This window comes from Acipenser ruthenus, chromosome 8 (assembly GCF_902713425.1).
Source record: "Acipenser ruthenus chromosome 8, fAciRut3.2 maternal haplotype, whole genome shotgun sequence".
NCBI lineage: Eukaryota > Metazoa > Chordata > Actinopteri > Acipenseriformes > Acipenseridae > Acipenser > Acipenser ruthenus.
Window position 1 is genome coordinate 28,706,003 of NC_081196.1, and position 14,113 is coordinate 28,720,115.

At 40.4% G+C, this 14,113-nt stretch overlaps 1 protein-coding gene across 8 annotated transcripts in view; it reads right to left on the minus strand.

Moving 5' to 3' along the window:
* Positions 1–7,656: 7,656 nt before the first annotated feature.
* LOC117406910 (mitogen-activated protein kinase kinase kinase kinase 4) overlaps positions 7,657–14,113 on the minus strand; it is a 135,589-nt gene continuing 129,132 nt past the window's right edge. For all 8 annotated transcript variants that reach the window (XM_059028789.1, XM_034011310.3, XM_034011308.3 and 5 more), the window contains 2 exons: positions 13,384–13,523; positions 7,657–10,596 (listed from right to left, as the gene is read on the minus strand). In XM_059028789.1, coding sequence (XP_058884772.1) covers positions 10,513–10,596; positions 13,384–13,523 — 224 coding nt within the window. In that variant the 3' untranslated portion in view covers positions 7,657–10,512. The remainder of the gene's footprint in view (positions 10,597–13,383; positions 13,524–14,113) is intronic.

A 14,113-nucleotide genomic window follows, 5' to 3' on the forward strand; every position in this document is an offset into this window, starting at 1 on the left:
AGTGTTCTACAATTTTGAAGGCATTAGTCAAAACAAGAAAGCTTTTTCATATGGAGAAAACCCCGCAATTTAAAACTAACTGTACTGTATTTTTGTGGCAAAGTGGGTTATAGTGTGCAGGTGTAGAGGTGATGCAGTGCTCCAAACAATGACAAACACAGTTCTGGTGATATGATGGTTTTTTATTTATAATCCAACGGTCGAAACTGACCAACAGAAACTCTAATGAAATACAGGCAGTATCCAATGCTTGGTACTGCTCTGTATAAATAATGCACAGGGTAGTCCCAAATAATAACACACAAAAATAGACACACACAGACAAAACATACACGGTCACCAGTCCTATAGTGAGTGCAGTAGTGCTCGTGGTGAATATACAATACAGTGTGATTTAGTGCGGTGTTGTTCCGGGTGGGTGCTGACCTCTGGTGAGAGCTCCGGAACGTGTTTAGCCGTCTAACAAACAAACAAGCAACAGTTAGACAAACAAAACAAAACACTCACGATACAATGACACGGGTCCTTCCGGTCTCAATACAGTCATCAAATGAAGGAACAGATTACGATTCTCTGTCCCCTTTTATGCTGTCACACATGACCCCTTGGTAAACGAGTGTAACCGCCTCTCCAATCTGCGGCTGCCACGTCGTTTCCCTTCCGGGTCAATGCGTTATTGCAACAGTCTCGCCCCTTCCTGGCTGGCCGACTTCCCTTGAACCCTGGGAAAGAACTGTCAGACCAGCCCGTCCAGAAAACTCTCTTCTTGCTGCTTAGCGCCCTCACAGGGAGGGAGATTTACAACTAAGAATCATTGTATTTCTGTCATAATTTTGTACTGAGGATTTACATCTTATTTGCTATTAATTTGTTCACAAATACATATGCAACATATAGCTTCCTCCTCTGTATCAATGAATTGTCAGGTACTGCTGACTACCTTTAGGAGAACAATAGCACCTTGAATCTGCCTGAACAACACAGGTGCAGATTTCACGTATGCCCACTGTACATAATTCACTGTTATTCCCTGTTGAGGATGCAACTATACCCACCAAGAGATGCAGTGCAGGCTGGCATATGAACATATATGAACATATATTTATGACACAAATTGAAGTTAGATTTGTCTTGAGACGCGCCTGTCCAATTGTAGCAAAACTGGCTAAGGACGTTCTTTAGTACAATTTATACAGTTTAGCATATTCTGAGGGAATGTGGATGCTTTGTCTGTCAGATGGACTAGATGTATGATATTTATTGATCATACTACTAATGAAAGTTGCAAAGGACATTTTTTAAATAAAAGTATAGTATTTCAGGACGTGGGACTATTTGGGAGCACGCTTTTCATCTGGACACATCTTAATAATTAGTAAGTGAATGCTTGGAGAGACTTCTTTGGTTTTCAAGATAAAAAGTGACATCATGACCAACGTCACCAGTGGTTGTGAAACAGGATGCATAACTACTCAAGATGCAATCAGTGGCTTCAATTGAGTTTTCTCCACGTTATATAATATTTCCTTAAAGAAGACTTCTCCATGTCGCAATTCACAAGGTCATTTTGCACAACTTCCTTTTTATCCCATGTTTCAATGGAAACAAATCTATGTTATTTTGGTTTTTTTTTTCAAACATTGTAAATAACCATAACCCAGTAAGGTATTGGAAGTTTTCACTTCTTCTGCCACTATATATAACCCTTCATTGGCATCCCACAGGGAAAGGGTGTGTTTTAGTTCCACTGAGTTGTGGTGGCAATCGTTTTTCAGAACCACTTCCTGGTTAAACTGTGATTTAAACCTGCAAGTGTCTAAAACAGGTACATACTCAGCTTCCATGTATCAGTTTAATACACAGTATCAGTATATTTGTATTAACTTCAACCTATCAGCAGTGGCTTTATTTAAATGTTTGCAGTTTTAATCTAGGCCTGGTTTGCATTCTTAAACAGTAAGAGCTCGATTTATTAAGCCTACCTTTGTTGGTGTCTATAATATGTCTACAAATATGTCCAAAACCAATAGGCAGTTGAGTTAATTCATTAGTTGCATCCCTGATGACACTTACAGCAATTAGCATCATCAGGAAACACAAGCTCAGCATGCACTGCTGGATGTGATGTCAGGCAGACTGCAGCCTTGCTGTCTGTAACAGCTAACAGGAACTCGAGTGAGAATAGTTGCATTCACTGACTTGCATCAGGATGCACCATACTGCTACCTGACTAGGAAGAGCAAGAATGTAAACATTGCAACCAAGCTTCGGGACAGATCCCAGCTACCCAAAGCTGTTCAGAACACCGATAAAATTACTATATGTTGTTTCATTTTTTCCAGTATGATAGGAAACAACACAGCAAAGTCCAATACATTGATGGGTATTGTTATAATGAAATATTGGCTATTTAATATTGTATTTTAAAAAAAGACAGCTCCTGTTGCTAAATTTGATGTACATTTTGTGTTTGTATTGCTTCATGACAGATTTTAGCAGTCTTCATTAACTCAAGGAACTGTATTTCAAACTACTTTAGACTTTTCAAGGCGATTTGTGTGTTGTGAAATTAACAATACCTTTCTTTCATGAACAGAACTACCTTTTGAAGTAGCTTTAAATTAGAGTAAGCAACTTAAATTATTTTTTTTTTACAATTTCTCAAATACTATGTTTACATTTTTTATTTTTATTTTTTTATAAAAGGTGCTTTCATGTGAGTTCAGGAACTGCACTTCAGCTGTTGTACTTGCCTTGCATAGACATATGTAACAAACACTGCCTCTCCAGTGTATTAGGACTCATCTACTGGTTGGATTTTAATTGCTCTAAATTAGATTCAAATTAGGTTGACCATGTGAGTTCTGCAGCACTACACAGCTGACGTAGTAGTCATGCTCCAAAAGGGAGGGGGACCATGTTTGAGTTGCAGAGAATAGCCGGTCTGTATAGCAGTGCGCACCCATTTGTCTGTGGTGCATTGACACCAATACTCCAGATGACTGTTTGTTGTGTATTAAGTCCAGCCAATAATGCTGCATTTGTACCGATGGAAATAGCTACTTCCAAGGAGATAATGCACCCATCCCCCGTGCCAGCATAATGTACGAATTGTGTGAGAATGACGCCGCCTTGCATATGTTTTTTTGGTTAACCCAACAGTCCGAAAACTGAGGAAAACCTGTTAGAACCCTAACAGTCTTCACAATAATTCTGCAAGCAGAACTAATGTGGCAATGAGACACTGTGGGAGAAAACTACAAGCAGTTTAGCCTGAAAATGGTAAAATGCAGGACTGCTAAGCCCAGCAGCTGTGTTCGTATTTTTGTGGAAAAAATAGACTGCTGCCCCCCGTCCTCTCGGTCACTCCTCTCGACATCTCTGACCACTACTTTATCTCCTTCTCTCTGTCGCTCCCATCCCTTCCTGCTCCGCCAACCCCCTCTGTCACCTTCCATCGAAACCTCTGTTCCCTCTCCTCCTCTGTCTTCTCCTCTGCTGCTCTCTCGCACCTCCCCACTAGACTCCTCCTCCCAACTCTCTGTAGACACGGCTACCTCCACCCTCTTTTCGTCCCTCACTTCCTGCCTCAACTCCCCTTGACCTGCCTTGCCCCAGCTCTGGCTCTCTTCTGTGCTCCTACCAAATTGCTGAAAGCAAATGGAAGAAAACCAATCTCCCTGCTTCCTTTGATCTCTATCCCTGTTAACCTTTCTCTACCTTCTTCTTCCTCCTTAGCCACCTCCCTCTTCCACCCTCCTCCACCTCGGCTGATGACTTTGCCTCCTCCTCCAAAAACGCAGACATCCGCAAACTCTTAACTACCTCACCTCCTTCCCCACCAATACCCTGTCCTCTGCTCATTCCCTCCCAATCACCCACTGCAACCCCTACTATTCTACCCTCCTGTTCCTCCTTTTATTATTTGTTTATTTAGCAGACCTCTTTATACAAGGAGACTTACAGAGACTAGGGTGTGTCATCCCTCCAGAACCAACGTCCTGTCTCTCTCCTTCCGTTCCTCTCTAAAACCTTCGAGCTCTATGCTTTCCTGTCAACACATTCCCTGCTCGACCCCCTCCAACCTGGCTTTCACCCGGCACACTCCACTGAAACTGCTCTTCTCTCCGTTACAAACTCTGTACTCTCTGCTTGTGCTGCTCTCCTCTGTCCTAATTCTCCTCGACACCTCTGCTGTCTTTGACACAGTTGACCACTCTATTCTCCTGTCTTCCCTTGCTGACCTGGGACTTTCCGCCACTGCTCTTGCCTGGTTCTCCTTCTTTTCTTGGGATGGCACTAGCTGGCTTTTTGGTAGGTTTACCATAAGACCGAGCTTGCCTAAATGCTCGATAACTAGATCCGTGTGAGCTGCTGTCTGTGTTGGAGAGTTGGTGCAAATGAGCCAGTTAACACTCTCATTTAACACTCTGATTACCTTGAGTCTCAGGAGGGGCCAGTATAGCCTTGCACTTTGAAAAAGTGTGAGCAGCTAGTGAGAGGCTGAATGGCAGAACACGGAACTCATACGCTTTACCTTGTAAGGAGAAGCGCTGGTACTTTCTGTGGCCTGGTAGTATGGGGACATAGAAGAAGACATCTTTCACGGTGAACCAGTCGCCCGTCCTGACTGTGCACAAGACTTGCTGTGTGGACAGCATCTTGAACTTTCTGACCCTCAGGAACAGATTAAGCTGTCTGAGGTTGAGAATGGGTCGGAGACCACTGTTCAGTTTGGACACCAGGAAGTACAGAGAGTAAAAGCCGGACTCCAGTTTGAGGGGTCTACCACTTGGATAGCCCGCCTCAGTAACAGGGTCGTCACCTTTTGGGACAACACCAGGGCATCGTGAGGGTTTTTTTTACTGTGGTCACGACCACTCATGCAAAGGGGAAGGGTCTGGTTTGAACTGGAGCCGGTAGCGGACCTGAATCGAGCTGAGCTCCCAGATGATGTTGGTGCATGATCACCAATGTGCCAGGTGCTCCTCAAGTATTGCCTGGAGTGACAGGAGCATCAAGGAGGGAAGCCTTGTCTCGATATGAAACCCATGCCTGGGAGAGCCACAACTGCCCTCAAGCGGCGATCAACGCAGCGAGGCCTCTGCCTAATGCCTGTCCATTAAATTTGGACAGCTGCAGGAGGTGATCTGTCATTAGGCGCAGCTCATCCAATGTGCGCTGGGAGGGCCTGTGGTTCACAGACAGCGCCAGCAGCAGTGTAGGTATGCCACAAGGGTGCTGGTAATGCTAAATAAACCTTCTTGAGCATGGTCTCGGTGACCTTGCATTGGCTTATTTGGGCAGGACATGTCCTTAGCCACAACAAGCAAATGTGTAGCCTGTACTAAAGAGGTGATCGACAGCTCCACCGGGGGGGGGGGGGGGGGGGGGGGGGGGGGGTAATCTGCGTATCGAACAGGCTAGTCAACAAAGACTGCTGTGCAGAGATCGCCTGTCACATTCTGTCCATCTGCTCTTTGAAACCTTCAGAGGGCAGGGCCAGAGAAGGCTTCTCTCGTGCAGGGGTGGAGAGGAAGACGAAGACGACGATGACGAGGACAAAGAGGAGCCTCTACCCTTGTAATGCCGCCTGCACGAAAAAGGCATGTGCAAGGTGTGAACAGCCTCTCTGCTTCACAGAGGGAGAGTGCGACCTTTGAGACTGGGTGAGAGAGTCTGAGGGCTCCTTTATCAGGAGCGCCTGCCACCTCTCAACCGAGCATCTCGTGAAGGCAGAGCAAAAGAGCGATCCTGCAGAGCTTGAGATGCATGCTCAATTCCCAGGCACGACAAACAAAGTGTATGTCGGTCCTCTAGCAGGATGTTTGTATTGTACTGTGTGCACTGGTGTAACCCAGGCATGAGTACCAGAAAACTGGCTTAGTGATAATGGATCTACCGCTACTGCAGTGCATGTCTCAGTACCAGTGCATGGGCCGGCGTGGCACTTGTTGCGGTACCGGTGAACAATGCACGGGCCGGTGCAATACCAGCTCAGTGCAGTGCACGGGCTGGGTACTGGTGACAAATGCACGGGCCAGTGCTGCTGGTGCAGCCGCGGCTCTGTTACAAGCCGGAGATGGTGTGGCACTTGGGCCATCAGTTGTAGCAAGCGGGGCTAAAAGCAACTGCACAGACCCGTGGCAATAACAACAGGAGTACTGCAGCAGAGCCTGTGTGTGCCCCCTTGATAGCCAAAGCTAAAAAGCCTTCAGTGTGGTGCTAAAAGCTGCCCACCATTGCGGCATAAACACACACACGCGCTCCGATTGGAAGGCTTCTGCCAACGGACCGGTTAGTGTAGCTGGCCAGCTGAGCACCAGAGTGTTCGTACAGGAGCGTGAGTCAGCAAACACAATCTGGTTCCAGAAAATGCTGCTAGCTGAAAAAAACTACACCTGGAATGCAAATATAGTGAGAAAGCGACACACAGGCAGTTTCTACCACTATAAAATAATACAGTAATAACAGACACTGTACAATAAAATAAAGTGTGTACTATACACACACACACACACACACACACACAATACAGAGGTGCACACACTAGCCTGAGCCCAGACTAGGTACCGCAGCTGCAGTACCTCTAATACAAGACTATCTGAGCCCAGACAGCTTAAAAAAAGAACATACAAAAACTCCAGCCGCAGTGAAGCGTGACAAAAAGAGGAGAGTGGAATGAGCCGCCGGGGGGAGGTGCAGGCAAGCTGCAGGCTCCCGGCGAGGCTGTGTACGGACTCAAAAAACACTCAAAATCTCTGAAAAAAAGCTTAAATTATAAAATAATTCAGCGATTAATTCCGCAAGGAAACATACAATAGAATTATATAAGTTTAAAAAAATAAATAAATACAAAAAATACATAAAATAATGACTTGGATCACATTATTGAGGAGTTTGGTGATGAAACGAGTGATCAGGAGATGATCGATCAGTATGTACGACTATTATTATTATTATTATTATTTATTTCTAAGCATATGTGAAAGCTATAGCAAACTAAAGGGTGGGGCGGGGCTGGAGATGCCTAGTGAGTGCTTTGTTGATATGCACGGCCTTTTAAACCCATTTGACTGTGGAAAAAAAATACTTTTAAACAGCGCGTCTAAAATTAACTGCGCGTATGAAAATAAATTGGACCCGACGCGCCTGACACGCACTTAATAAATGGACTGCAGAGGGTTAAAAAATAAAAAAATTAAAAAATTCTTTGCAACTCTGCCATTGTGTATTTACCAAATTGGTCACGTGCCTTAAAATTGATTACGGAGTTGATTTCACTCATCGCAGATCGCAAGAGTGAGCGCAAGCGACGTTACTTGCAAAGTGCTATATGAAACGCACACAGTGCAAACCTCTGCATACTTGCAACCTCATCGCAATCACAGGACTTTTGTGACACGTGCCCCAGGATCTCCGATTGGGTCACTCTTGAAAGGAAAAATGGCACAGAGATCAGTGGCCCACACCCACAGTTGTTACTTGTATGGGATGGTCAATGTGTTAATTTTCTTGTCAATGATATTCCAGGTGCAGACTCTTGCTACCAATACTTTCTAATGGGGAAATTAACCTCAAGAATGTAGAAAAATGATACTTCCAAAAGACACTTTAGATTTAAAATCTAAAACAAAAGAAAAAAAAACAAAAAGGTGTATTACTTCGAGTTTATTCAAGAAAGAAAATGACCTTCAGGAAAATACAGGAATTTCCATAATACACAGAAGACATAAGCGTGGCAGAAACAATGGATGAAAACATTTACCTGTAACTGGTCTGCTTTGCAACTAGAGAATTAGTAATTAATTTTGTATCATCTTTAAAATCAGCAGAGTTTAGGGTTATAAAATCACAAAAAAGTGTACTTTCAATAATACAAAACAAGCTAAAAAAAAAAAAAAAAAACACAGTTGCTTTCAAATAAACCATAAATACACGATGCACATTAGTGTAACAAAACATTGTTTTTGTAAACATTTTCTCAACAGAACATGTGCATAAGATTAAAAACACTTGTCGTATAATTAGGGTTACTTAAAATACAGAAATAAAAATGAACTATCATTAAGCTCCTTAACTAAATATAAAAGCAATTATGCTTAAAGAGAGTTCTTCAAATTATTTCTCTCTGTGCTGTGTAGTGGTTTTGTAATACTGTTAAGCATGTAACATTGCCACCTTGGCACTTCTCTTACAGTGGGAGCTGCTACTCACACACTCTGCTGAGAGAACATGTTCTGTACTTTAAACTTCAACAGCTTTCTGCCAATGGTAAATTAAACTCGTCAGAAAGGCCTTAGTGTATTTTAATAATCAGCAAAAAAAGATATAGGAGAGAGAGAGAGAGAGAGAGAGAGAGAGAGAGAGGAGAGAGAGAGAGATTGATTGATTGATTGATTGTAGGGACTAATAACCATAAAGACCTTATACACATCTACTGTACAAAAAAGTTTTTTGCATACAGGAAATTGGTTCAATTACTTCATGTCACTACAAATGCAGTGCCAGAGATATAAAAAAAATCTGTTTGGTAAATGGGTTTAGGTCTTTGACAATCAAGTCCCTTTTTCATATTACAAATATCTTGGCTTCATTAATTTGATCATTTGCAAGAAGTCCTCTGCCTCGGTGCTTAAAAAAAAAAAACCATAATGGTGGTACTGCAAGCTTGTTTAAGTAAGCCTTTCCATGTTATTTTTTCTTTAGGAGGCTGTGTGGGTGGGTGGGTTCTAGCCTCTTCATTCAGGGCTTCCAACACAATGCATCTTCAAAAGATGCTTTGAGTAGTATTTCACAATCTAGATAGATTTTATTTAGATAGATTTTATGAGGTGGGGAACCAGTTACGCTTAATCTTTGTAACAGTAATTTATATGACCTACCATTTGAACAAGTTAAATAATCCTGCATGTCATGTTGTTCTCTCAATATTTTGATTGCAGAAGAAGACTAAGCCCTATTGAAACACAGATACTGTTCACATAATGAACAGCTTAAGGCAGCTGTTGACACAGTACCTGAAAGGAACCTATGGTAGGATAATTTGTATTGTTACATCACTTAAGTACCACACACTTTAGGTCTCTCAAGAAATGAACAGACAGTTAAAACAACATAGAATCTGCAGACACGCAATTATAAATGTTAACAATTTTGCAAAACAAAACTGTTCCACTTGTATTAAAAAAAAATCCTTCTGGACTGGGATCTTGCATCTAAAAAGGGAAATGTTATGCCATTTACTGATAAGCAGTATTTCACTACATTCTTGAGATTTAGTGCATTGCATTCATTGAAAAGACAACCACTGGATTTCTACTACATATAGTTTAGAAGCCTAGTAGAGTTACCTGTATGCTACAAAAATCAGATTTAGCAGATTAAAAATCAGTTTCCACTTTATTAGCTACACATAACCAAGTACAATATTTGCCATTATATGTTTCCCCATTCATAAAAATAAATGCAAGTATCTTGTCAGTTTCTGCCATCAGTGCCTTTGGGTATTCAACATTACAATGGTCCGTTGGTTTGACTGTGTCAGCCCCTTCCTTTATAACACTCAAACATGTTCAGAATTTGGTTTGACAAACATTTAAGAGACTGTCTTTTCTTCTTCTTTAGATACAAAACATTAAACCACCTCTTAAGTCTTGCATTTCAACAATGAGGTAGGCACAAAAATAATAATTATAATAAATCAAAAATAAAATAAACTGCAGTCTGGGAAACCTTTTCTTAAAAAAAAAAAAAAAGTAGGTTGCACTTTGTGGGGAAAAAAAAAAAAAGAAAAAGTCAGTCCTTAAAATAAAGCAGGATCTTTACCCTGTGATGTAACCCCATCCCGGCCTAACACAGAATATATGTTTACAACCTGATTCAACTCCTCAGCATTCAGGCACAACCTGATGCACAGAAAAAGACCAAATATCCCCCTTCACTTTTGATGCTAAACACCTCCTTTTTGCCTTTTTGTTTTATATATAAAAACACTAAAACCTGTACCATCATCCAGTCTTTGCATTGCCGCACTACCAAAGATAACACACATTTAAATACACTATAGTATTAACACTTTAGATTGTATCCCTCTTTACCACAACAGACATCTTCCCCTGCTTGCACTTGCACTCACACTCACGTGTCTAATGTTTATCCAACTACATTACTCATGACAGGGCTCTTATTTTCTCAATCAACAAAGTAGAGTCGTCTGAAGCCAAGGAAATCTGCAACTGAGATGAGGTGTTGCTGGCTAATGTGTCAGAGCCACAATGCTTTTGACATCTGACAGCCATTTTCTAACAGCACCAAGGGCCTAACAGCCTTTATGTTTTAATTTATTTTTAAATACCTAAAATCTATTATCACCAAGTGACAGCCGTAGAGAATGCCTGGCCTCAGTGCAGGTTGTTCTCCAGTTATAGATTAGTTCAAGGTTGTTTTTAGTGTTTATTTTCAGATCTTGTTAAGACTCTGGTTGTCCGTTTTGTTCAAGCTGTTTTTCTTCTACCAGCTGAGAAGGGAGCTCCTGCCAAGAGTCATGAAGTAAACCTGGCTAGACCCACCAGAACGCACAGAGGCAAAGAAGACCTGCAATAAAAAAAGGAGGAAAGTGATTTAAAATAAGGAAGCTAGGCAAATTTCAGTTCAACTTTGTCCATCCACCATGCTTTATATCTGAAGTTCCCAGGAATACCCCAGTGTGTCTGTTAATCACAATGCTTTAGACATCTCACTGGCTGTTGTACTGTAAATGTTTACATTGTCAGATTAAAACATCCCTGGTAAGTCTTAGTCAAAAATGAATCTAAGGAACTGACTAAAACACGGGGAAGTCCTGTTGTGTATTTTGTTAATTTATTTACTGGCATTTACTACTCCGATAATCGGACAAATTAGAATGTTGGACATGTTTAGCATTCTACAATGAACCTCAAAGTTACAAACCCTTCAGTTAATTGAACACGCCACTTTAAACTAGAAACAGGGCTCCTGTCTGCTGTATAAAAGACACTAGAAAAGATTCTCAGCTCAAAGTGTAGACTATTTATAAAGCTTATACAATACATCTTTAAAATGTTGAACCAATTTTATCAGACGCATGTACACTCTCCAATTTCCAATGTGTTAACTGTGAGGGTCTACTGCAGTTTGCTTTTAGTGAGTGAGACCAGAGATTTCTAAATGTTTTAAAACAAAACAAACAAACAAAAAAAAAAAAACACACCTTCCAATGGCAACACCTCCAATAAATACATTTCTTGTACAGCCAGTGCTTAGTCCTATTTGCTGCCACATACTGGGAACAAAAGGAAATTGTACACACAGTACAATCCCTCTTGTTTTATCAAAATAGATCATGAATATCCAAATACTTTAAAGCCATTCAGATAGTATTTGGGGTACAATATATACACTTGAATCTCATGAACAATCAGTCATTTTAATCATAATCAGGGTTCTCCCCAGGAATTCTGTACAGCCGGATGGCAGAACATTATAGCCGGGATCACTTAATGGAAAAATAAACTTGCCTTGCCTTAAATATATAATACGACAAATAATTTGAATAATGTGTTGTTTTTCGTTGACTATATCTGGTTGCGCTTCTTTGTTCTATATTTTCTTTTTCATTACTGTTTATTATGGTCAATTTACCATGCTTATTTAGGCACTCTACGATTTGACTGGGGAAAGATAACGTAGGTTTATTGGAGTTCACTAAAAAAAGGTCACCTTTTCACTTCCTTTTTAGCTTAATTATTGAGCTTATTGCTTCATTTAAATTGTTTTCTTTATGGTAAGTTTTCAGAGCATTTTGTTAATGCACGTCTTTGTTTTTTGCTGTTATACATTTTTTGAATGCGAGTGGTTGTTTCTTGATGAAAGAAATGCACAGTCCTTTGCTTCAGATATTAGTTTGGTTTATTCAATATATACATGTTTAATTCTGGAACCAAAAAGAGCACTCAAAGCAAAACAGTACAGATCACACTTTCATATGCAAACTGCATGGTGCAAAACTGAAGTTCAAAACAAAACATAACAGAACAAAATAATACAATGCAATACTGTAGGCTTGATCCTCCAGGACTTCTCGATCGACAAGTCTCCAATACTAGTCTGAATGAAAGAGAGACGTGAGGTACCCACGAGGTACCCCGAGCCACCCGATGTCCTCTTCGCTGGATATGAACTCTGTATACGCTCAAGTCTAAACTATCATGCTATGGTCATTAAATATGCGTAAGTATTTATCAGGCGTGGTAGTTATGTGTCTTGTGTTTCAAGCTACAAAAATAGTAAAATAAACCTTTATGTACAAGTCCCCTATTTCTCTCCTCCTACTCCTTTGCTCCTTCTGTGTGGATGTCAATGGCATATACTCATTCAGGGCTTGGCATCGCACATATTTCAAATCCGATCTAAAGATCAGGTCCCACCAGCTATCATAAAATTTAGGGTCCACTAAGAACTTCCATCCCATTTGGCTGCTTCACTTAATATTAAACCTAAATTGTCTTTTAACAAACTCAATCTAAAACTAAACAGTTAATCTTATCATTTCTTAAAGTGCATGTTTCACCAACAAAACTGGAGTGTAGAAATCCAGCACCACTGCACTTAAGCATTTGTATGTCAGCTGACAATGTTCAGCTGATATCCCATCACGCCTTTCTACTTAAAGGCGTACAGCCTCTATATGTGAACCCCCAATACCTCACAACCACCTGGGTACATATTGTTACGATATCACAACAAAAGGAATATGCTTTTATTTTTACTTGTTAGTTTTTTTGGTGCTTATGTATAGCAATGATGTACTATATATCACCTTACAGTACAATAATACGACAAAAAATGACAATGATAATACCCAAAAATAATCTTAATTTTTTTTTAATAAAGTAGCCGGTGCAAATATAGTATTAGGAGGTGGATTGCACCGATTGCTGGCTTATTTTGACCCCCTGCATTCATTGTCACTATTTTTATTTTGAAAATAATTGGTTATTTTTTTTTAGCAGTCATTTAACGTTTTAGCCTCCAAGTGCTTAACACAGAAAACCCGCCTCTTCAACTCTCTGATTGGTTAAATGTGTGTCAAGACATAACACAGCTGTCATGTGGTTCCAAGATTTTTTTTCATGCAGTAAAGTGCAAGTGATCTAGTCTGCTAGAAGCACAATCAATCCTTATTGTTCAAGGTACAGTAGCATCTGCAAGACGGCGGATCAGGTTTTTTCAGCTGGGTGGCGACAGCCACTTTGCTGGGCAGCCCGCCTGGCTGAAAATGCCTGGGGACAACCCTGATAATGTAATTTTTTATTTATTTATTTATTTATTTATTTATTTTAAATATCAGAAAGCACAAACCTTGTCATTCCTTTCACAGAGAAACTTTAGCCTTTGCGCCCGTTTGTGCATGAAAACGCCATCCAAGTGGCCGGTCTCTACTGAACGAATCTCAATGGCCTTCTCTCCCCAGCCCATGATCTGATTGGATCGGATGTATGCTGCAAAAGGAAAAACACTTAAGGGCTATGCACACCGGGAGCAAAGCAAACAACACGAATACATAAAAAACACATCTGTATCTAGTCATGAAAAGAAAATACTGTCTGCTTTTGCTCCTTTTGTGGAGACGAAAAACTAAATAAACACAAAATATAGTCTGGGTACACCACACACTAAAAAATGTTTACATGTGATCTGGTTTAACAAATTATTCAAAAAGAATATATCTACACATTTCTTATACTGAGAAAATTAGTTTAATATAATACTTATTGATTTTCAGGTTTAAATAAAATAAATTCTCAGTTAGTGTGTGAATTTGATTATTATTTGTGAACATTAAAACAAAGCAGCGTCATTTTACAGAAATACAAAACCAGTGTGTGGTGCTCCCAGTCACTGACTTAAGGTGAAATAAAGAGATAGACATATCATCAATTTCCAATACTGACATCATAAAGAACATTATATTTTTTGACTTTAATAATTAAATTCTCATCTGTCCATTTCTCTTATTTCTGTGTGAACAGTGACAGTCTGACAGTCTCTCCTTCAACTCTATCCAAGTAATAACGTGTTGTGTACAGAA